The 25,380-nt window shown below is 34.7% G+C and overlaps 2 protein-coding genes across 9 annotated transcripts in view; one reads left to right on the top strand and one right to left on the bottom strand.

Annotated features, from left to right (window-relative positions):
- Positions 1–25,380, bottom strand: part of LOC145246149 (uncharacterized) — a 634,197-nt gene that overhangs the window by 290,697 nt on the left and 318,120 nt on the right. For all 8 annotated transcript variants that reach the window (XM_080107997.1, XM_080107998.1, XM_080108001.1 and 5 more), the window contains one exon: positions 19,410–19,842. In XM_080107997.1, coding sequence (XP_079964123.1) covers positions 19,410–19,842 — 433 coding nt within the window. The remainder of the gene's footprint in view (positions 1–19,409; positions 19,843–25,380) is intronic.
- The window catches only part of LOC145246154 (uncharacterized), a 325,300-nt gene continuing 320,928 nt past the window's right edge, over positions 21,009–25,380 (top strand). The window contains exon 1 of the mRNA XM_080108023.1: positions 21,009–21,082. The gene's annotated coding sequence lies outside the window, so the exon portion shown is untranslated. The remainder of the gene's footprint in view (positions 21,083–25,380) is intronic.

The following is a 25,380-nucleotide window of genomic DNA, read 5'->3' as shown; positions in this document are numbered from 1 at the left end:
AGGTAAAAAAAAAAAAAAATTGGCACTAGGCAAACATAAGTTGACTTAAAATGCTCTACTATGCATGCACAAATATACATTTATACCTTTTACATTATTTTTCTAATTTTTATATGCGCTAGAGACAGTACAGATGGTAATAAATAAGGTTTCAATTCTAGCTGATAGCACCCAAGTCATTTCCTTTTTTTTTTGTTTTCTTTAAATCACTATTGTATATTGGGTACAATATAATAATCAATAGAAAATTGGATCTATAATAGTAATAATAATAATAATAATAATAATAACCATATCTGCAGAAATTAAAATATCATTTAAGTATATTTTACAACTGGGCAACGCCGGGTGGCCAGCTACTATATAAAATAAAAAATCTCGAAATAAAGACGAAACGTTGATGAACACATAACTCGGTTTGTTCCTTTTCATTTTTCTCTATTTCGTCGGAATACTATTTCCATTATATATATATATATATATATATATATGAACAAATGATTAATAAAACATGTTAAAAAACATCTTGAAAAAGAGTTAAAAACATATTTAATTTTAAAAAGGAAGCACAAGTGGATAGTCCTTAATCCGCGGAGTTTCGAAGAAATACCCTCCTTCTCATCAGAGGGCAGGAATTAGCAAAATGCGGGATCGGATTTTGCATGTAAAAGTATTTAATGAAACCACAAGTCACAGATCTTACTTGGTTAAAAAAAAAGGGTGAGGTAAGGGGAATAGGAGGTAAAAGAAAAAATGACAAAAAGATTTATATATATATATATATATATATATATATAAATAATTTTACTTTTTATTATTTTGGATACTTTCCATGCACATTCCTTCCTTCTATGCAAGTTGACTGAAGATTTTACCAACTACAGGGAACATAAGCTGTATAGGTTTTCATAATCTCAAAGTGGGTGAACAATTTCAGCCAGAATTATCATCAACTTGATTTAATTTTTACCTCCATCTCCTTCGAAACCAAATTAATAGACGAGTTAATCCGCTTTTTTGCGATATTACATTAAATACATTAAATAGAAAACTTCTCCAAATATGCAAGATTTTTTTTTTATTCGACGCATTAATTTAATCTGTTTCGAGTGAAAAACTGGCGCTAAGAGATCATATCTATCCAGTGATTTTTTTAATTGTGGAAGTTTCTGTTTGATTTCAGGCAACTTTCAATAGCACGTGAAAGTTATGATTAAATTATGTCTACCATATTTGGTTGAAATTAAACGGTGACAATTGCATTTTTTTTTTAATGAAGTGAAAATCGCTTCAGACAAGGAATGAAGCCACTTGATCTAAGGAGCTAAACAAGATTGAAAGATTGTCGTTAAGACAGCGATGCCTGTAGAGCTTCGTCTTGAAAAAGTACATAGGAGGAAAAATGTCAGTAAGAAAAAAGTTCAACAAGCCTGCAGTTCAAAACAGTGAATTAGTGAAGACCACTAGACTAACAAGTCGAACGAGTTGGAACAAACGAAGCAGAGAATAGATCAAACAATTCTGAAGCACACATGCCATAAATACTTAAACTATCAACATCACATCTTTAGTTGCAAAAAAAAGGAAAAAGTGTTCGCCAATCAAATAATTACATTTCTCCATCTTATCAAAAACTCAGATAGGACAGAAATTCATACAGTGTATCTCCAGCCAAACGCCACAAAACGCGGCTCCAGCAAAATAGTATATAGCACATATCCAGTCAAATGGAAAATAGCGAATCTCTAGACAAATGGAAAATAGCCGTTCTTTCAGACAAATTGTACACAGCATTACTTCTAAACAACATTAAAAATAGTTTTTAATTAATAAGTGTGTCTGACTGGCTGTCTCGGGTTCAGATAAAGCACTAATACTTTGGTTTGACCCCACCCACCAAAAAGAAAACTAAATGTCAACTTGTATTCAACTAATCGTATATGATTGTCGATAATAGTCATTACATTGTGTTTCAGCATTACAAATAAAATCATAGCATTTTTTTTTAATATAGGAGTCATCACTTATCAAGGCCAAGAGGCCACTCGAGAATAAAGGTTTAAGAGTGTACAGTAGTCAGTAAGATAATATAGCAATCGTTAGTAATGGAAATTTGGTAAATTGGGTTATTTAAGGGGAACGGCATATCAAGCACTTGTTTATGTTGGACTTGAAGGCTTGGAAAGTAGGCAAACAGAATCAGGATCCTGTTTGCTATTTGCCAAAATTGGTGGGAACCAAGCGGCCACTTTGGACTTGACGGACTGACCATACAACTCTCTTGCATTCTTCATTACATTCATTACAGTGGTTGCTAGCAATCCTGAAAGTGGCTTTAGTCTCAGTACACCTGTTACGTTGGAAGCAATGGAAAAGTGATTTCTGTGCACAATGGCAGCAGCACATTCTGGAGAGAACCATGGCTGGCTGTTAGGTTTTTGCTGGATTTTTTTTGAAGGTATGAAACGGTCTATGTCTACAATTAACCATTCCGTTATGTCTGATACTATAGAGGACACATCCTTTTTAAACATGGAACGTTTATGTAGATCTGATATAAATGTACAGAAGCTATCCCAGTCAGCCATAGAGTATCGATATATTGTATGATGAAGAGGTACGTTTGAGGACCTATTATATTTCGTTTTATTTTAACTCATATAAGAGTGGTCAGAAGATCTCAGTGGAGACAGAGCGGAAAATGAACATAGCTCAGGGCAAGTTGTGGGGAAAAGATCTAGAAGACTTGTATACTGATCGTCAGTATCGTGAACAATCTGAGTGAGGTCACAATAAGCAATGGAGAAATCGTGACAGAACCTGTCATCATCATCTGTCTTGTTTGAGTGGGTTAACCATTTCACATTGTGAACATTGAAGTCTCCACAGATTTTTAAAGTACTTTATGTTCAAAATAATATTAAACAACAATAAAACATTGTGTATAGAACAAATAAATATAATAAAATGAACAACGACGAGGTCAAATCGCCTACTTGTCTTCCTGTATTGTGTTTATGGAATAAAAAAAAATGTGACTCAAGCATTTAAGTTTTTTTTATTTTTTCTCAGATTTATGAATAGTTTGAATTATTTTTGCTTATATTTTTTGCTTAGCAATTTTACAATAATGAAATACAATACAGGGTGTTTCAAAAGTCTTGGGAACATTACAAATGCGTATATCTCATGAACTATTCCAGGTAGAAAAATGAAACTGGTGTCATTTTAAAGCTTGCTTAATCAAGTTTTTGGTCATACTAATGATTTTCGTCTTATCTTTCCAGGTGCAGTAATAGCGTTCTCTAAACAAGACAAGGCATTTTGCGTCCTCCAATTTGCAAAGACTGAATCGTGGACATGTGTTCAGCGTGCATTTCGCAGGAAATTTAAAAAAGAAGCCCCTGAAAGGAAATCCATTGTCAGATGGCATGCTAAATTTGTGAAAGATGGGTGTTTGTGCCCAAGTAAGCGAGCAGGTCACCCTTTAACTTCAGAAGATGCAGTTGAGCAAGTTCAGACAGCCTTTCAGCGGAGCCCCCGTAAATCAGTGAGAAGAGCCAGCAGAGAACTTCAGCTTGCTCCAGCAACTATCTGGCGTGTCTTAAGGAAACGACTGCAAATGGTACCTTACAAGCTCAAGTTGATCCAAAAGTTGAAGGACACTGATAAGTCACTTTGCCGTGACTTTTGCATTGCAATGCAAGAGAAGTTGGAAGATAATGGCTTTGATGACCGGCTTGTTTTTAGCGATGAGGCGACCTTCCATCTGAATGGCAAAGTTAACAAGCATAACACTCGCATATGGGGTACTGAGAATCCTCATGAAATTCTTGAGCACGAGCGAGATTCACAAAAAGTGAACGTGTTTTGTGCAATTTCCAAGAAAGGTGTCTATGGACCGTTATTCTTTGAAGAGGCAACTATCACTGGTGAATCCTATCTCAACATGCTGGAAGACTGGTTAATGGCTCAGTTGGAAGAAGCAGAATCTGATGACTTCATTTTTTAACAAGGTGGTGCACCTTCACACTGGAGTCTTAGAGTAAGATATTTTCTTAATACAAGGCTGCCTGATAGATGGATTGGGAGATCTGGGCGAGGTGATGACGTTCTCATGCCCTGGCCTCCTAGGTCTCCAGATCTTACCTCGTGTGACTTTTTCCTTTGGGGTTTTGTCAATCAACAAGTCTATGTGCCGCCCCTTCCAAGAGATATTGACGAACTAAAGGCTCGAGTAACGGCAGTTATGGGAACCATTGACGTCAAGATGCTGGAACGTGTTTGGCAGGAAATGGACTATCGACTAGATGTCTGCCGTGTGACGAATGGTGCTCATATTGAGCAACTTTGAAGATTCCCCACAAAACTTGAAACTTTAACCTTTCCAATGGTACCAATTTCATTTTTCAACTCCTAATAGTTTTTGAGTTATTAAAAATCGTTATGTTCCCAAGACTTTTGAAACACCCTGTATAACGTCGATGGGAATGTATGCAGATGGGTAGGTGTATTTGCAGTTCTTCCTTTATGGTAATTCGTCTGGTGAAAAGGATCTTATGGGTAACATTAATTTATCCAAAGAAAGAGAACAATGAAAAAGGAAACAAAAGAAAAAAAAAAAAAAAAAGAAAAAAAAAAGAAAGAAAATGGAAACAAGGAAAAAGAAAAGGAAAAGAGGAAAGGAAAGATTAATTTTTTTATGGAAATCGCTTCAGACAAGGCGTAAAGCCACTTAATCTAAGGAGTTAACAAGAAAGAACGATTGCAGGAATAGGAAGCTGTATTAAAACATCGAATCGATGAAGACGAATGAGGCAAACGAACAAAAGCAGGGAATAAAGACAATTCTGAAGAACACATAATATTTATTAAAAAAAAAGACTGAGACTAGCAACATCACGTTTGTGAGAGAGCAGTTGTAGATAAATAAAAGAGAGTGAAGCCAATTAAATTACAGATATGTTTCTGCACTTTATCAAGAAACCTCAAATAGGAAAGATATTCATCAGCTCAAATATGACAACAATCAACTTCATACATGGTTTGATATTAGATTTGTAGAGATAGAGATGAGCTTTAGGTGAAGAGAACCGACTTTATAAGATGCAGAGAGAGCAATGGATCCAATATATGGAGTCCAAGAAAGATTTGATGAGAAAAAAAAAAAAAGACCAAGAAGTTTCAGAGACGATTTTTATCAATCATCCTAAACACATTCTATAATGATTCATTGACATTTATGCAGTTGACAGCAACAACCATCTATGGCAACACTTTGAAGAGCATTAAAGATCACAATCTTTCTGTATATCCTCTCTTCTGTCCTGAAACATATGGTGTAATGGGAAAAAAAGATGACTGGTTGCTTTTAATGCATCTAAAACTAAAATTCTCCCCTTTAACCACCAATGCTCAGACTTTCACTTTGCCATAATCGAAATGAATATGGCACTCTCTCCTTGAGGAAGACCCCTACTTTGATAAGTTTCTAGAGCTGACTTTCACTGCAAACTTGAAGACTTGCATCAAATACGTTGCTGAAGTCATTGGGAAAATGGTTGGATCATCCCAACGCTCCAGAAGGGATCTCACACCTGATGCAACTCTACCTGTATAAGTCAAATACTTCTTACGATGAAGTTCTGTTGCCACAACTGGTGAGGTGCTGCTCAGAGCACCATTTTTTGCTTTGACCGAGTAAAAAATCGACTTTGAAATCTAGTGGCAGATGCCTCTATTTCCTACAGCAGTGATGTTGCTAGTCTTTTTCTGCTTTAGCATTATTTTCTTGGTAGGTGTTCGATTGAACTCATATATATGGTTTCCCTCTGTAAAAATCGTCTACACTGTCAATTTTCCTTTCTTCATCTGCATACTTATAACTAAATGGACCTTCCATGAACAGAGTTTCTTTCCTAGAACTACTCATCTGTGAAACAATGCCGTGGGACTGCTTCCCAGTTGATTACAACAGTCGTTTTCAAGTCTGATGTAAACAAGTACTTGTTGAGCCGTCCTCTTAAATAAAATTTTACCCAATTTCAAACAGCGTTACCAATTATTTCACTGTCGACCTGATAATCTCATTTAAACTTTATCCTCGAGTGGTCTTTGGACCTCGATAAGTGGTGGTGACTCTTTAGTAAAAACAAAGTAAAAATGGAATGAAAAGAAACAAAAAGATCAAGGAAATGGAAAGGAGAAAGGTGGAAAAAAAGAATAAAAATAATGGGGAAGGGAGAAAAGGAAAAAGTAATGAAAAAAAGGAAAAAAAAAAAAGAATGCAAAAAAGTAAATAAAAAGGAAAAAATAAAAAAAAATGAAAAAAAAGGAAAAAATAAAAGAAAAATAAACGTTTATTTATAAAATGATCGCATTATTTTATAAATAAATCTGAAAATGAAAGCCAACAGATTTTTGTTCCCAAAGAAAAAACACATAAAATAAACTCAAGAAAAAAAGCTTGAGATTTGCTTAAAAAAGATATCAAAAAAGCAAATCTATATATCTATAAAAGTGAAAGTGTCTGTCTGTCTGTCTGTGTGTGTGTGTGTGTGTGTGTTTGTACATTTCCCTACGCAATAACTGTCAATTTTAAGTCTACAGACTCGAAATTTGATATACAGGGTACTGAGATTTGGGAAAATCGATGTGAATGGTTTTCGGCCAGAAATTTGACTATTAAGGGGTCAAAGTTCAATGATTTGACCTTTGAGAACTCTACCAAACTCGTCCAACAATTTTTGGTCTAAACACTTGAAATTTTAGATATAGGTTCATTGGACATGGACGTAACTTAACTTAATTTGAGCCCAAAACAATAAATTTTAAGGGGTCATAATAGGGGCCAAAGTTAAAAAAATTGACCTCTTTTTTTTTTTTTTTTTTTGCTCAACAAACATCTCCAAATACCCGGGCAACGCCGGGCAGCCATGCTAGTGAAGAGATATTTCTATATTTTCACATTTATTAACTGCCTCTCTTACATCTGAATTGTCTATTTTTAATGACCATGATCAACATAACGTTTTTGTCATGCACGTATTTATATTTTACACACACACACACACACACACACACACACACACACACACACACGTGCGCATACTTTTGAAATAAAATTTTGCAATTTCTCATTCAAATATAAATACTAATAAGAAAGTTCATTTCGATAGCTCGATAGTATAATATTACAGTTATAAATACTTTTACAATATACTGCTAACTAACTCCCGAAATATGATCAGATACGGTTAGTGCATTTATTAAAATAATTGTACCGTAAAACTTATAAACCATTTATATTTATGATTCTGTCTTGAAAGCAGCAACAGTTTGCAATTTCCTTACGACAGTTCTATCCAAGAAAAAAGAAGGAATACACATATGAATGTCAACATAGAGTATTTAATAAGCAAGGTGAAACAGAAAATAACAAAAAATATATATCATCTGAGGTTAGTGCATTTATTAAAATAATTGTTCTGTAAAATTTATAAACCATTTATACTGATGATTCTGGATTATGTAGGTGGGTGCATAGAATATAATAGGTTATAAAAAAAAAAACTAAAAAAAACAAAACTTCCAAATCATGAATGCATCGAACTGTGTGGATGACTATATTTAAGTTGATGTGAAATTTTTGTTGTTTGGTTTGTATGTATATTCTCCGTGTTGATATAAGAACAATAAAACCATATGTGTAAAAATATAAAAGGTCGAAACAATTGTATGCGAATATAGAAAATACAACTTAACGTTTTTTTTGGATGGACATAAAAATGCGTGTTTTTTCCCAGAGAAGTGGAATATTATAAAAGTTACATTTCTTTCAAAGTTGCTTTCTCACAGGAGAGATGTTGCTAGTTTTTCTCCACTTCGTTATTTTCATGGTAGGTGCTCGACTAAGCTCAAATCTATTCCCCCCCCCCCGTAAAAAATATGCAACAAAACCTCGTCTAACTACAACCACTGTCGATAATTTCAGTTCTTTCCTCTGCCTACCTAAAACTAAATGGAGTTTTCATGAACAGAGTTTCTTTCCTAGAACTACTCATCTATGGAACGATACTGTAGGATTGCTTCTCAATGGATTACAACAGTCGTTTTCAAGTCTGATGTAGACAAGTACTTGTTGAGCCGTTCTTTTTAAATAAAATTTTGCCCAATTTCAAACATCTATTCCAATTATTTCACTGTCCACCTGACAACCTCATTTAAAACTTATCCTCAAGTGGCCTTTGGGCCTTGATAAGTGGTGACAGAAGTATTTTGCATTTTCTTATATATATATATATATATATATATATATATATATATATAAGCATTAAGATTAATCGGAATCAGGAATTGGAAAAATCTTAAAAATTCTTTGCAGATTCCTGGCTTCGACTAAAAGATTCCTGGCTTCAACTCAAAGATTCCTGATTTTGACAAGATATACTTGAAGTTGGAAGTCTCATCGACCGAAACTTTGTCAGAATAAGACTCCAAAGTACTGTATGTTCGCGAAACGATTTTAGTATCAGGGTTCTCGCATCAGTAAGATTCCACGAGAAGTTTTTATATACTTCCCAGATCGTAATATCTCCGATTTGCAAACGGACATTGTCTCTATCTTTTTTTTAATCGAGTTGAACAAAATTCCCACCGTGGCGTAGTCTCGGGTGTTTGTTTGTTTTTTTGTCATATAAAGTAAAACTGTTCGAAAAAGTGGCTATCATCTTGGCATTCAGGCCGGATTGATGCTTCACTTGAGTTAATTGGTCGTTGGTCAATGTAGGGGAAACCCTTCATACTGAGACAATTACTATTTATTTGGATACTGCCAGAGTGCTCCCTTTTTGGGGGAGAGCTGGCTTTCCCCCCACATTAAAAATGACCCTGTGTCTAATTTGCTTTTGTGGGGAATCAAATAACTATTAAATCATTGTATGTTCGATTGACTATGCTTAAATTCGATGCACGCAACTTCCGCTTGAACAATGGCGAAATCGGCTAGCGCGTTACGTTTTTTTTTTCACCTTCACGTTATGGGATTGAGCCTGCCTACAACCACATTTTTTTTTCTAATCTCACCATCTTTTCCTTCTACGCATTATGGGTTCCAGCCTACTATCACTTTTTCTAACACCTCCCTCCACCCTGTTGTCCCCCCCCCCACCAAGCTGCTTTTTATTCCCACCATTACTGCACCATCGCAATACACCCAGGCAACGCCGGGTACCCCGCTAGTAAAATATAAAGGGAACGTCTATATTTAGAGGCACGATTTACCATTATATAGCTGTCTGAATCCAGTGAAATTCGATACGTGTATAAGATGGAGTACTGCTGCCGCATATAGTGAGGAGCTGCTCAGTGCGCCCTTTCCTCTTGACAGGGTACAAAACTGTCTTCGAAATCTAGTGAGTGATGTCCCTTTCTTCTCTTTACTAACTTCTCACAAAAGAGATGCTGCTAGTCTGTATACTTTCTTGTAATTTTCATAAGTGCTCGACTGAGCTTCAATCTATGCCCTTCTCTACATAAACCATTTACAACGAACACTCGTCTAGCTATAACCATTGTCAACAATTTCCCTTACTCTCTATTTGTGCAGCAAAATAAATGAAAATTCCATAAACAGAGTTTCCTAAAACTACTCGTCTGTGGAGCACGATACTGTGGGACTGCTTTCCGGTTGACTATAACATGGTCGTTTTTAAGGTTCACTGTAAACAAGTTGCTTGTTGGACCGTCCTCTTAAATAATCAGATTCTACCGCATTTCCACCATGACATTATTCTCAAGTGGCTTTTGGGCCTTGATAAGTTTACTTACCCCAAGTAAAAAAAAATTGTATTTGTGCGTACAGGATTTACTTATGATCATCATGAATTTTGGTATGCAGTTGATAGGAGTAAGAGACTATATTCATTTACTTGGGAATCACCACTTATCAAGGCCTGAAGGCCACTCGAGGATAAGGGTTAATGAATGTAAGGTGGTTGTGTAGTAATCACTAATGGTGTTAATTGGGTAGAACTTGATTATTTATAGGAACGGCTCAACAAGAACTTGTTTACCTTGGATTTGAAGGTTACCATATATTTAACCGGGAAGCAGGCCAGCGGAACAGTGTTCCAAAGGAAGGCAGTTCTGGTAGAGAAGCTTTGTTCATGGAATCTGCGTTTAGATTTAGGCACAGATAGAGAGTGGGGGGGGGGATCATATATAGTGGTTGTAGTTAGTCGAGTGTTTTTTTTTTCTGTGAAAGTTTGGCAAGGAGAGACCAAAGATTGGAGTTCAGTCAAGCACTTGCCATGAAAATAGCGATAGAGCAGAGACAGGGTCACGACGTCTCTTCTGTGAGAAAAAGGTTGCACAGAAAAGAAAAGAAAAGGAAAAGTGCATGACCTACTACGTTTTGAAGCCGATTTTGAACTATCAAGGCAGGATAGAGCGTGCCGAGCAGCTCTTGCCCAGATGTGGTAACAGCACTTCATTTTAGGACGTACCTGGCTTTTATACAGTTTAATTTAGTTTTATGAAAGGGAGGTAAGAAGGAGATGGAAACTTCATAAAAATTCAGCTATGTTTAATTTTTGTGAAATTTTAACTAAGTGTTAGACATCAATTTTTTTTTTAATGGAAAGATTTTGCCTGTCTAAATGTACGAATTAGCAGCAGCAGCTTGGATGTTTCCATAGCAACACAAAGACCTAAGCTAAAAAAAATGTTAGGAGATCTTTTTTTTTTATTTTATCTAAATCTTTGCCTGATATGCTAAGAAAAATAAAACATCAGCGAACAAGCAAATTTTGAAAAAATAATTTGTTTGGATGGCTCAGTAGTAAACATTTGCTATTATATAACTCACAATGAAATAAAAACCAGGTAATTTTTTTTCTTTATATGGCAATCGCTCCAGACAAGGTATGAAGCCACTTGATGTAAGGAACTTACAAGAACAAAAAAAAAATTGTAAAGACAGGAAATTCCTATTGGCTTTAGTCTTGAAAAGACCAAGGTTAAAAGTAGAGGGAAATAGTCAGCAGGAAGAGTTCCACAGGCCTGCAATTTTTTTTTTTTTTTTTTTTTTTTTTTTTTACATCGGAGTCACCACTTATCAAGGTCCAGAGGCCATTCGAAGATAAGGGTTACTGAGTGTACAGTAGACAACAGAATAATATCGTAGTAATCGTTAGTAGTGGAAATTTGGTAAAATGAATTACTTAGTGGGACGGTACATCAACAATTTGTTTACGTTGGACTTGAAGACAACTAAATTGTAGTCAGATGGAAAACAAGCAAACGGAAGAGTTCCACAGGCGTGCAGTTCTAAGAAAGAAGCTTTGTTCATGGAATCTACATTTTGGTTTAGGCACAGATAAAGAGTGAGGGAAATTATTGACAGTGTTCTTGGAAAGAAGCTACTGAAATAGGAAACTGTATTAAAATATGGTATAAAAACAGTGACCACTAGACCAATGAGTAACATGAGCTGGAACAAAGGAAGCAGGGAATAGATCGGACAATTCTGAAGAATACATCATGGCCTCCATTCAGTCTTGAGAGACAATGAATAACTCCTAGCTGCATGTGTAATTGTGAAGCAAGTGTTGCATAATCCCTAACTACAACTCTCCTTAATTAGCACTACTTGATTCCAGTGGCATGGAGAATTCCAGGATAACTGCTAACAATGCTAAAATAAGTGGAAAGCACTTACAGAACCTGATATTCCCAAATGATCACCCATTCTAATACTGACCAGGCTCTTCTCTTACTTTTTACATACTCCCTAGATTAGAATATCTACGATTTACAAAATGAGATCGCATGTATATTATTTGGGCGACTTTTACATACTATTTTCGAGATATTTTTTACTCTTCGCGTGTTTATATATTATTCCTTAATTGGAATTAATTTTGAAATGAGCATTATATATATCAATTTTATTTTTATTTCGGACTACTATTCTCATCTTTATTAGTTGTTGTTTTTCATTTTTTTTATTGGTTTGTTTATTCACAACGTTTCGGCCAACTAATTCCTCTGGCCTTTGTCAGGTGGTAACCGCGACGGATAGGAACTTCGAATCTCCTAACTGCATTCTCAGCCATCACTGCCATCCGTAGTTGTTGTCATCTCACCACATTTTTGGCCAAGTAAACCTCTGGCACGCTTTGGGTGGGATTGAAACCGCAAGGATAAGGCTTGGGAGTGGACAGAAGATTGCCAGACATCATTCCAAAAAATAAAAAGACTTAAAAACTATTCCTAGCGTATTTCAACCCGCAGTTGGACATAATAGTAGCTAGCGACGCTAGTCAATATGGCGTTGGGGCGTGCATGCTACATCGAATGCCGGATGGCTCGAAACAGCATATTGCTTTTGCATTACAGACTCTCTTGCCAGCAGAAAAGAATTATTCTCAGATTGAGAAAGAGGCCCTCGGAATTATATTTGCAGTTTCAAAATTCCACCGGTTCTTGTACGGAAGAGATTTTTTTCTACAAACCGACCATAAGCCGTTGATATCCATTTTTGGATAAAAAAAAAAAAAAGAAAAAAAAGGACTTCCAACATTCACTGTGAACAGACTATTAAGATGTGGAACTATTCTGCTGAACTATAATTTTACAATTCAATTTCTCTCCTCAAAACAACTAGCCCATGCAGACGGTCTATCGAGACTGATTCCTGCCAAAATAGAACCTCTTGAAGATTCAGTAATCGCGGCACTACGTATTAATAGTGATGTAAAAGCCATGATAAACAATATTATCTGCGAACTGCCGGTTACACTTCAGGAAATTAAGTCAGAATCCCTAAATGACAATTTCATTCAAACAACGAAGCAGAAATTAGCACTGGGTGACACCAGTTCAGACATTTTTTCTGGTTGCGACGAAATACTGTTATACGGTGAAAGGGTTGTCATCCCCCAAACCCTTCAAAAAAGAATTCTCAGGGATTTTCACATGGGGCATCCAGGAATAAACAGAATAAAAAGCCTAATGAGAAGTTTTGTTTATTCGCCAGCTATGGACCAAGATATTACGGACATGGTGAACAGATGCAAAGGCTGTGCTTTGACTGCAAAAGCACCACCGATAACATATAAACCTTGACCTAAGGCTGAACAACCATGGTCAAGGATCCACATCGATTATGCGGAACCTGTGGAGGATTTTTACAAATTGATAGTAGTTGACTCTTACTCTAAATGGCCAGAGGTACTAAGATGCAAAAAAACAACCACGGCAGCAACGACAAATTTTTTATTGGAATTGTTTGCTCGGTTTGGGGTTGTAGACTGTTTGGTTATTGACAACGCTACACAGTTCACCTCGACAGAGTTTAGAGAATTCTGTGAGACGTATCAAGTCAAGCATATTACGACACGCCAGAAGCAACGGCCGAACGCTTCGTCAATAAACTTAAAAGGGCATTAAAAAAGGCATCTTGCACACCGACAGAAAAGGCCCTTCAGCAATGTCTGTAGGTTTACAGAATCACGAGAAATCCGAACAAACCAGATGCGGGATCCCCAGCAGAAATCATGTTTGGACGGAAAATAAAATCGGTATTTCATAAACTGTTACCCAAACACATAGTACACAACAGAACCTCTACAATGCCAACGAAACGGTTTAACAGCGGAGATAATGTGTATTTTAGATATTTTAGAAATAACGTTTCTTTTTGGGAAAAGGACACGATCTTACAAAGAATCGGCCATGTTGCATACATCATTCAGGGCCCAAAGTTCCAACATAAGAGGCACCTGATCCAAATCAGGAAACGCTTCTCTGACGGTCAAGAAGAACCACTGCAGAACGGCAGTGAGGCGATTGAAACTGTATGACTGTTTTGACAGACCCTCAAAAAGGGATGTCAGAACCGAGACGCTCCAGCAGAAAGAGGAAGTGCACAGACCCCTTGGTGGTTTGCCCCAAAAGGAAGAAATACTGATTTTCACAACGGCAGAAATCAGCTTGGGAGAGGGGTGTCGTGGAGGAATCACCCTCCAAATGGACTGTTCTATCCATTATTTTTGATCCCAGGTTTGGATTAAACACCAGAGCGACCCTCGCCTGCTCTGTGATGTTTACTACTCTTCAGTTGTAACCTTTTTACGTTGTTGTTCCAGTAATACATTGTTTAAACTCTATTCCATTGTTCTGTTTCCTTTGTGGCTTATTGCAAGCCATAACATAAACACAAACCTCTTTCTATATATATATATATATATATATATATATATATATATATATATATTTGTTTTAAAAATTTTGCCTACCAAACACCTGTCAGTTTTTGGCCTACAGACATGAAACTTTATATATAGAGTATTTGAAACTTTATATTTGAATTTTAGCCGGCGAAAATCGGTGCAAAAGTGTGAAAATTAAAAAATGGTGTTTGCCAAGTGAAGGTTGAACGACGGCATTACGAATATGCATGCGTAACATAATAGCTATTGGTTCAGGTTTTAATTTTTAGCCTTGAAACAAACATGTCTTCATAGCTCAGGCATTAACATCAAAGGAAAAAGGAAATCGTTTTGGTTTCGATTCTCGATGGCGCAAAAGCCATTTTTTTTTTTTTTTTTTTACTTTAAATCATTACTATATATTGGGTCCAATATTATATATTATGTTAGTGCAAAAATAATGCCATATATATATATATATATATATATATATATGATTAAAAAAAACATTATTTTTGCACCAATCTAATAAATACTAAATCTGCATTAATCAAAATATCATATTTAAGCGTATTTTATGACCGAGCAATGCCGAGCGGTCTGCTAGTATATATATGAAGATATATATATATATAACCAGAAAGAAAGTTAAGGGAGAAAAAAAAGAAACGACATAAGAATATAAGAAGGAAAAAGAAAAAAGAAACGAACATACAAATAAAACAGAAAAAAAAAAGTAAGATTATAACGTAAAAGAAAAACAAAAAAACAATTCAACTGTTTGAAATACTGAAGAATGCCAAAGTAAATACAATCTCTGATAATAGGTTAATGCTTGAGACAAGTGTTTAAGATAAACTAACGATTATCTATTTACAAGATTGGAAGAAAAATATTTTTAATGAAAAAACAAAACAAAAAAAAAAAAAAAGAAAAATCTTGCATAAACACAAACACACACACAAATCTAACTCCTTTTGACCTAACGACGTGGATCAATTGCCAAAAACTGACAATTCGATATTTACTAATATAGAATGTATATTTACCGATTAAGATTATTTTTAAATCATATTCCAAATAAGAAATACATACACAGGTATTAAACTTTACAGCTGTTTCAAGACGATGTCTATTTTCAGAAATACAATGGAACATAAAATTTGACCTAACAGTGTATTCCATCAGAACTTTAATAAGTTTGTATTTACTCTTTATTTGGAATATGATTTGAAATAATTTAAATGGTTACATAATACATGCACCTCTCTTTATATTTGTAAAGTTCATATAATTTACAGAATGTGAGAGATTATATAATTATTTCCACAGCCAAACAACGTCGCAGCTCACAAATGCTATCACAGCTAACAGCTAATTTGGGCTCATCAGTTAGACATTTCTCGAGTTCAGATATGTCTAACTGATGAACCCAAATGAGGGTGAAACTTGAGTCTTGGACTTCCGGTTTGTTAGCTGTCGTAGCTCTTGTGAGCTGCGACGTCGTTTGGCTGTGGAAATAATTATATATATATTAGACATTAAGAGGATATATATATATATATATATATATATATATATATATATATATATATTAATTTTATTTATACAAACATTAATGGCTACATATGTGCATACATGTTTCTGTAATCACCCACGTTGGGGGATTACGTCTTCAGGCCAAGAACTACCTTGAAGGTAGTTCTTGGCCTGAAGACGTAATCCCCCAACGTGGGTGATTACAGAAACATGTATGCACATATGTAGCCATTAATGTTTGTATAAATAAAATTAATATACATGCTCTGTTCACTCATTGAGCACTATTTTGGTAGACACGTGTTGTTTCATTGGATGTACTTCTAGGAAACTAAACTCTACTGGCTATATATATATATATATATATATATATATACCCGTTCACATACACCTTAAAAGATAAAGATAGAATCGAGCAATTGCATCGACAATGGACAACGCCAGACCCAAAGTGGGTTTCGATGTACTGCATCTCATCAGTCGGCGCACGTCACTGATGAGATGCAGTATATCGAAACCTACTTTGGGTCTGGCGTTGTCCGTTGTCGATGCAATTGCTCGATTCTATCTAATTTCTGGGTTCTATCTTTATTGTGAAAGGTGTATGTGAACGGGTATTTATATATATTCCAAAATTTGTAATAATCCATTTATTAGTTTAGGATATTATTCTGTACACACACACACATTTGAAGATTACACCATTCTTGAAAATTTCATGGAAAATTTTAGGTTTTCAACTTGTATTCCTTTTCAAATAATAAATTGTTGAAAATTCTAATTTACAGTTTAAATGGAATTTCTTTATATATAAGGGGGTTCAAAGAAGTACATAAGGATTTTTCAGTGGAATAAAATACTGGACATTCAGGTGGAGTTAAGACACCAAAGGAAAATACATTATTAATAGAAAAACTGGTGTATATAGATTTATTAATTTGAAACGAGGAAATACAATACAATGTGTAGGGGGATATGAAATACCTGGCATAAAGAGTATTAATCCCTACACATTATATTTCTAAATCTATAAACTACCAGTATGTATCTTTCTATTATTAATATATTACTTTAAAAAATAATGCATATGCCACTCCCCATTTTGGAGGTACCAAATTGGTCAAAGGGAAAATTATTCCCAACTCGCATTTAGATAAAAATGCACTTTCGTAAAATTCTTTCAAGAAGTATCGCAAAAACAAAATAACATCTCCCTTTCTATTAATGTATTTTCTTCTTTATATATATATATATATATATATATATATATATATATATATAAAGCTGAACGTCTGTGTGTGTGTGTGTGTGTGTGTGTGTGTGTGTGTGTGTGTGTGTGTGGTCACGAATAGGCTCCTATATGGTTGACTATTATAGAAAACTGATCACATATAATGATAAATGTATCGAGACACAGGAATGTTTGATCTGGCATAATGATGATTTATTAAAATTGTGGGGTCTGCGTACGCACCCGGTCCACAAAGTATGGAAATAAAAAATTTAAAAGTTAAAAAAAAAAAACGTTTACAAGTGTTTTTGATACAATACTTTGATAAGTATATTTTAACTTAAATAGGGATGGTATAATACAAATTGTGGGGTCTGCATTCGCGCATGGTCTCCATAGAATGGAAATATACACAAACTTTAATAAAGACTTTTCATATCTATCTGCGTAAGTATACTTTGATAATTGTTTCAGTTTGAAGAAATATGGTATAACAAAATTATGAGGTGTTCGTTCACGCCTGACTTCCATAGAATAGAAATATGTCACAAAGTTTAACAAGGTTTTTTAATATATATTCACTGAATATTGTGATAAGTGTTTCAGTGTGAACAGGTATGGTATAATAAATTATGGGGTTTATCTATTTTTACTTTCATCATATTTTGCTTTGGTTTTGATACCCTCAAAATTCGAAGCTATCTCTTTACAACCCTTCCTTTTCATAACCTATGATACTTTCATAAATCAGAGTCCATTTTCTGTAGGCTGTTTTAGAAGCCAGACAACGACGGGTACTTTTGCTAGTATATATATATATATATATATATATAAGTATATATATATATATATATATATATAAATATATATATATATATATATATATATATATATATACTTCATTTGTAAACCGTTCAAATACCACAAGTATATTTTTAACACCGTCATATTATTTTTTATATACATGGTACGTCTTACACGTCTTTCGTTGAATGGTATACCAAACAACTCATATATATATATGAGAGAGAGAGAGAGAGAGAGAGAGAGAGAGAGAGAATTAATTTAAAATATCATTTTTATAGGGTGTCGGGTTGCATCCATAAAGTATATGGATAACAGTAGTTTCGTGATAAACAATCCCCAAAATAATTTCAGAAGAATGTATTTGTTTCAATTTTATTTTTAATATTAAAATTGTATGTTAATTAATATTTTAATATTTAAAAATAGTTTAATATTTTAATTAACATTTAAAAAATATTTTAATATTTTTATGACAATTTAAAAATATTTAAAAATTTTAATTGATATTCAAAAAATATTTGGTTTTTTTTATTTCGATTTTATTTTTAATATTCTGACACAAATTTTTACAAATTTTTTAAAGAATACAGTTTTGAAGCACTTTTTCAGGACATTTTCCATATTTTCAAGGCATTTTCAAGGTAATAACACAAATAAGGCCTTTTCAGGACAAAGCTCCAAATGTAAGGCCTGTTCAAGTTCGTGCAAACCCTGTAAAATCTGCCAGGAAAACGTATTTATCAGAAAAAAAAGAAGAAATCTTAAGTTTCTGCATTGATTGAAAAATGAAAGGTTTCTTTAAACTAAATACAAAGACTAATAAAAAAGAAAGAGTTATATGGACAGTGGGTGAAAGAGAGAAAAGAGGGTGGAGGGAGAAAAAGACAAATGGAGAAGGGATAAAGAAGATGGGGAGGAAGGGATAAAGAGAAACGAAAGGAAAGGTGGGATAGAGAAGAATGATGAATAACGGAGAATGAAAAGAGAAGGATGAAAGAATGATGAAAAGAGGGGGAGAGAATATATATATATATATATATATATATATATATATATATATATATATAGAGAGAGAGAGAGAGAGAGAGTGAGAAGGATATATATATATATACTCGGGTTTTTTATATTCAAAAGTAATGGACTAATGAATTCAACGAGGTTGTTAGATAGTGCTCAATAAAAAGAGCTGATAATACTTGTTTATTGTTATATAAACATGCTCACATCCCGCTGCTACAAATAGCCACTTGTTTCAATCAAACAACAGATATCATCAGGCAGCGACTTGACTATTCAAAAGTTCAATGAATAATAGTTTATTCATTGAACTTTTGAATAGTCAAGTCGCTGCCTGATGATATCTGTTGTTTGATTGAAACAAGTGGCTATTTGTAGCAGCGGGATGTGAGCATGTTTATATAACAATAAACAAGTATATATATATATATATATATATATATATATATATATATATATATATATATATGAATAGAGAGAGAGAGAGAGATTAACAGTAGGGCAAATAGAGAGAGAGATGGAGAAGTAAAAAAAAGGAGAAAGGGAGTACAAGAAAGTGATAAAACAAAAGAGTAATACAGAGAGAGAAAGACAGAACTTACCATCTGATACAGGTACACATCCTTCATTTGCAATATCCTGGGCATCTCCATCTTCAACGCCAAAATCTGGCGCCATTTCAGGGTAAGAATCCGATGAAAGACTTTTCTCCAATCGAGGAATGCACTTGATGGGCGTGGGCGAGACGTTGCCGTCTAACGAGTGTTCCGAAACCAGCGGATGACCATTCATCATAACTGGAATCTGTGGTGAGGGGAGTCTGTCTTTATTGCTATTTTTACCCAACTTGGGAATCATTTTCTTGGTGTTCTTTGCTTTTGAAGCAGGTTTTGTATTCACAGGTGAGCTTTTGTTGGGATAGACCTGCTGAATCAGGTCCACTGGACTGCCCGTGTCTTCGTTCATACTAGAGGACATTTCGGTCGAAGATGACATCTTCTCGGCAATTAGAACCTTAATATCATCTTCACCCTCCTGGAAGAAGAAAAAAAAACGTATTTATTTAAAATTATACTGCTTTAGTTGATAGGAGGACAATTTGATTTTGGAACAATTCATTTTAAAATGGGTAACATCGAAATTGTTTACCTCAGCAACACCAATCACTATCAGTTCTGATTAGATGTCTTTTTTTTAAATTTTTTATGTTTATTAAAAACATGGGTGAAAGGTGATAACTGAAAATATGACAACAGCATATTCTTTTCCTTGTTTTGACTCTCAGGTGTATATTAATCGATATCTTATATGTTTTTATGTAAATTGATGTGGTCCTCGGTTGATTAACTATGTCTAACTGTGCGAGATATATACTCGAGAGCAAAAACAATGAAAATAATATGCTGTTGTCATAGACCTAGTGATAACGTACATAAAACATGAAGTACCCTTACGTATTATATAGATTTTAAATATGGGTGAAGAGTGATAATGTACGTACAAACGTTAAATGCGTTAGCATATTATATAAACTTTAAAAAGGTGATAACGTACGTACAAGCATGAAATGTCTTAGCATATTAATATTTTTATGTACTATGATCAAGGCTTAATGGCAACTTGAGGATAAAATTAATAAGTTTATTAGGTGAACAGTAAGACAACACCGTGAAGATGGGTAAACTAATAAAAGGTTGATTATTTAAGATGATCACTCAAGAATTTGGTATGATTGGACTTGAAAACATCCTCGTTATAATCAGCTGGGAAGCAGCTCTGTAGTATTGTGTTCCACAGACTGGTAGTTTTAGGAAAGAAACTGTTCATGGAAGCTCCATTTAGCTTTAGGTTCGCAGAAAAAAGGAACATCTGTAATGTTACGCAACACATTGTATGTAGTCTCAGTCGCAAAGTAGACAAAGAATAGGAAATAAATTCAACTTGCTTTTTCGTACAACAATGACATTTATTTCCTCATTCCCCTACCACGCATGACTTTTCATTATGGCTGTGACGTCTCTCACATGATGGTCTTCCCGAATGTGCTCTCTACTGTTTAAAATCTTTTTCCTTACCGTGACGTCATTTTGTTTATGACTTGGTATTTGCATATAGCCCTCTGTGCTATTTTATTATTCGGGACGAACCCCTATGACTAGGAATAATGAACTATTCCATGACGTCAGTTCCGGGAACGAGAAGCGGTTTACCTGAGAGTCGGTGACAGACACGCGAATGGGCTGGTCGTTCACAACTAGTCCTGCCATGAGCAAAGGTATTGTTCAATTACCATTTTTTATGTACTTTTGTCTTTCTTGTCTTTGATTCAACCACTGAAACCACAACAGTTACACATCTTTTACAGAGCTTACTAGCTAGAAGAGCTATCAGAATTATAAAGAGAATCAGGTTGTTGTAAGCGATTATATTTAAACTAGATTTTCTAATCAATTTAAAAACGGGCACAATGTGTAGACCGTTGACTTAGAATGAGTATAAATTTAAATAAAATTTGAAAACCTGAAAATATTATCAAATAATAAAATCATTTTTATTTACTTTTTGTTGTTGTTAATTTTTTTTTTTTTTTTTTTTTTTTTTTGTTAAATTCCGAATTTTCGCCAATAATCTGGCTTTATCAAGGAGAAGATTAGTCGGATTAGTACTCTCCGTTACTTAAATTTCGCGCTTAAACCGAGCAAGTACACACACGGATTTAAACAGCACCGACACAGGGCGTTTTTCTCTTCGAGAGGCTTCGACCTTTTAATAACATTATGAAGAAAAAACTAAATCGAACTAATCCTCTCCTTGATAAACGAAGATTATTGGCGAAAATTCGGACTTCTTCTTCTTCTTCTTCTTCTTCTTCTTCTTCATCATCATCATCATCATCATCATCATCATCATCATCATCATCATCATCATCATCATCATCATCATCATCATCATCATCATCATCATCATCATCATCATCATCATCATCATCATCATCATCAACAACAACAACAACAACAACAACAACAACAACAACAACAACAACAACAACAACAACAACAACAACAACAACAACAACAACAACAACAACAACAACAACAACAACAACAACAACAACAACAACAACAACAACAACAACAACAACAACAACAACAACAACAACAACAACAACAACAACAACAACAACAACAAGTAATTAAAATGATTTTATTTCATAACATTTTCAGGTTTTCAAATTTTCTTATTTAAATTTATAAAATGTTTTCAAAAATGCGTGACTCTCCATTATTTAGAATGAGTGTTTTATGTCGAATTGATGGTTGGATGTAATTAAATTTCTGCTCATTCTTGCATTAAATCGCTAACTATGCAACGAGCGGATAACATAATACTTAGTTTGTTGCACTTTAGCATAACAAAGGTCCATGTAAAATTTCAGCCGGATTAGTTTTGAAAAAAAAAAAAAAATGTTGAACGGACAGACAAAGACAAAATATAAATATTGTTTGATTATTAAAATTATTTTGCAAAAGATAAAAGAAAATAAATCACAGATGTTAATCAATATTTACGAGTCCAAAAAATATGTTCATTACAATTTTCGGGTTTGTATTACTGTACACAGATTCGAAAAAGTTGTCAAAAAAACAAATATATAACAAATAAATGTTATCAAAGGCAAGATAAGTTACTTTTCTACCAAACTAGATATATTTTTCGTGTTTTTATTCAATGTAACGTGTTTATTCAGCTCGAAAACTATATAGTGTTTACCGATGTATTGGAAAATTCAAGATGGCGTCTGATTCTCTCTTTAACACGGTAAGTTTGGGAAAAGGTGTTATAAATAAAAAACCGGATAAAATACTGCTAAAAACTCGCTCAATATGTTACCGTGACATAGGTTGACATATATTCGGCGGGGTTTTAATAGTATTTTGTATAGTTTTTCATTTATAACACATTTTCCCAAACTTACCGTGTTAAAGAGAGAATCAGACGCCATCTTGAATTTTCGAATACATCGGTAAACACTATGTTTTTCCAGCTGAATAAACATGTTACATTGAATAAAAACACAAAAAATATATCCAGTTTGGCAGAAAAGTAACTTATCTTGCCTTTGATAACATTTATTTGTTATATATTTGTTTTTTGACAACTTTTTCGAATCTGTGTGTACAGTAATACAAACCCCAATTTTCAATTTGTTTAGACTTTGGCCATAAACCTTTGCACTCATTTCTTTTTCGTAACTTTATATTCAACCCAAAAACAAGGCGACTTGACACCAAGACGCAAAGGGCTACCGTGAATTAGGTGTCAGATTAATAGGGACATCCTAAGCGGGGAGCTGTGCAGCAATATGTTTGTTTACATTACATTTATGCTGGCGCAGTCAGAGAGCAGGGAGAAAATTCTAAAGGCAAGTAGTTTGAGGAAAGAATATCAAAGAGTAGAAAGCGTTCCAGCATCCAGGGGTCTCTACAGTTTTTGGATAGATGACAGACGATGCTGGAAAATATCGGATGTATATGCACACACGCAATGCCAGGAATTGGCCGATACTGAGCGATGCCGTCAACTTACATTCCGATAGAAAGTTGGAGTCCTGGAAAATGACTTAAAAACGGAAACAATGAGGCGTCATGCATTTGAACTGCGTAAAAAGCAAAATAAAAGACAATCAAGTTTCCAAATTAAAAGAATTTCAATATAAGAGCAACACAAAGATCAAGTCGCCCCACATCGCACATCTCAATATCGACCATTATATCACTTCTTTGCTGCCTAGTCAATAATTTATAAGATAAATCTCAATCGTCGGTTTGTGTGAGTGTATGTATGTGTATGTATGTATGCATGCATGCATGTGTGTGTATGTATGTATGTATGCATGCATGTGTGTGTATGTATGTATGTACGCATGTGTGTGTATGTATGTATGTATGTACGCATGTGTATGTATGTATGTACGCATGTGTGTATGTATGTATGTACGCATGTGTGTATGTATGTATGTGTCTATGTGTGTATGTATGCTTGTGTGTATCTGCTAAAAACTTTCGACGCACACGACGGATCTTTATCGTTTTCAAGCTCGATCCTTCGGACGACAAATATCAAAAAATTGGCCCAAAATCATTAATTCCTTCACCCTTAACTAGGCAGTTTTGTACAAGGAGGGGGTCAGTTTTTGTGTCGCCATTTTCGCAAGCCATCGTCTTCTTTTCAATTGACTATGCTTAATTTCAACGTTCGGAACTTCCGGTCGGGCGATGGAGACATCGGCTAAGATGTCACATTTTTTAAACTTTTTTTTCTCCTTCGCGTTACAGGTTCGAGTCTGCCTACTACTACTTTTTTTTTCTTTTTAACATCTCTGCCCACTGTTGTTTTGATCCCCCCCCCGCTATTACCACGTTTTTTTTACACCCCACCCCGAGGTTCCTTACTACGCCACCTACACACACACCCAGGCAACTCCGCTAGTCTATTATATAAAAGCAAAAATGTGTGCGTGTTTGTGTGTGCGCATTTTTTGTATGTTCGGCAAAGGCTTTTTTTGGTGGGGTGGGGGTCACTAATTCTTACAACTTTTTATATACTCCCTAGATTATAATATCTCCGATTTCCAAAAGGAGCTTGGATCAATGTGGGGAAAACCCGTCATATCAGACAATTGCTATTCATTTGGACACTCCCTTTTTATGGGGAACTGGTTTTCCCCAAAAAAACTGGCTTGCAGCCAAAGTTAAGTGTGGGATTTCATTCCCCTATGACGTGATGTTTGACTTCATTAAATTTACGAACCTGTGTGAACTCATTCACTTAATTTTTTAATCGTTTAATTTCAGCCATTCTCACTTCGCTGCCGTCTTAGTGTTGCATAAGATATCAGGCTTTTTTTTTTGCTGCCTTCACTTCAAGGCTTTGTGGTTCAAGCCTACCAGCCTACCAACACCTTTTTTCTTTCTTTTATACCTCCAAACACCCAGACAACGCCGCTAGTCTAATATATAAAAAGAAAAATGTGTGTGTGTATGTCTGCCAAAAATTTCCGACAGACGTGTCAGAACGTCACAAAATTATTATTGTTTCGAAAATCCATGTCACGGATGGCAAATATCGAAAATCTGGCCCAAAAGATTAATTCTTTCTCCGTCAACTGGGCCGTTTTTTACAAGGAGAGGTCACTTTTTTCGTCGACATTTTTGCAAGTCATTCAAACCTCGCGTCAACGTTACATAAAAACGATTATTTCCAACATCCTTGATGTCACAATTGCAGTGGGCACATCAATAAGACCGTTTGCTTTTTTTTTCACCTCCTTTTCCTTTTGTACATTACAGGTTTGAGCCTGCTTACTCCTTTTTTTTTTTTTTTTTTTTTTTTTTTGCTCAACCAACCCTCTTACACACACACACACACCTCCGGAAACTCGGGCAACGCTGGACTTAGTTGTAAATAAAACCAAGTTTGTTTCAGTTATTCGTTTGTTGTCTTATTGAAATTAACTGTGTATATGATTTTGCACGCAATTTACAAAAGGTGCAATCAGAAATTATATAGATG

The sequence above is a fragment of the Euprymna scolopes genome, chromosome 23 (assembly GCF_053919585.1).
Source record: "Euprymna scolopes isolate OS-2025 chromosome 23, ASM5391958v1, whole genome shotgun sequence".
Lineage (NCBI taxonomy): Eukaryota > Metazoa > Mollusca > Cephalopoda > Sepiida > Sepiolidae > Euprymna > Euprymna scolopes.
This window is presented reverse-complemented; position numbering and strand designations above follow the sequence as displayed.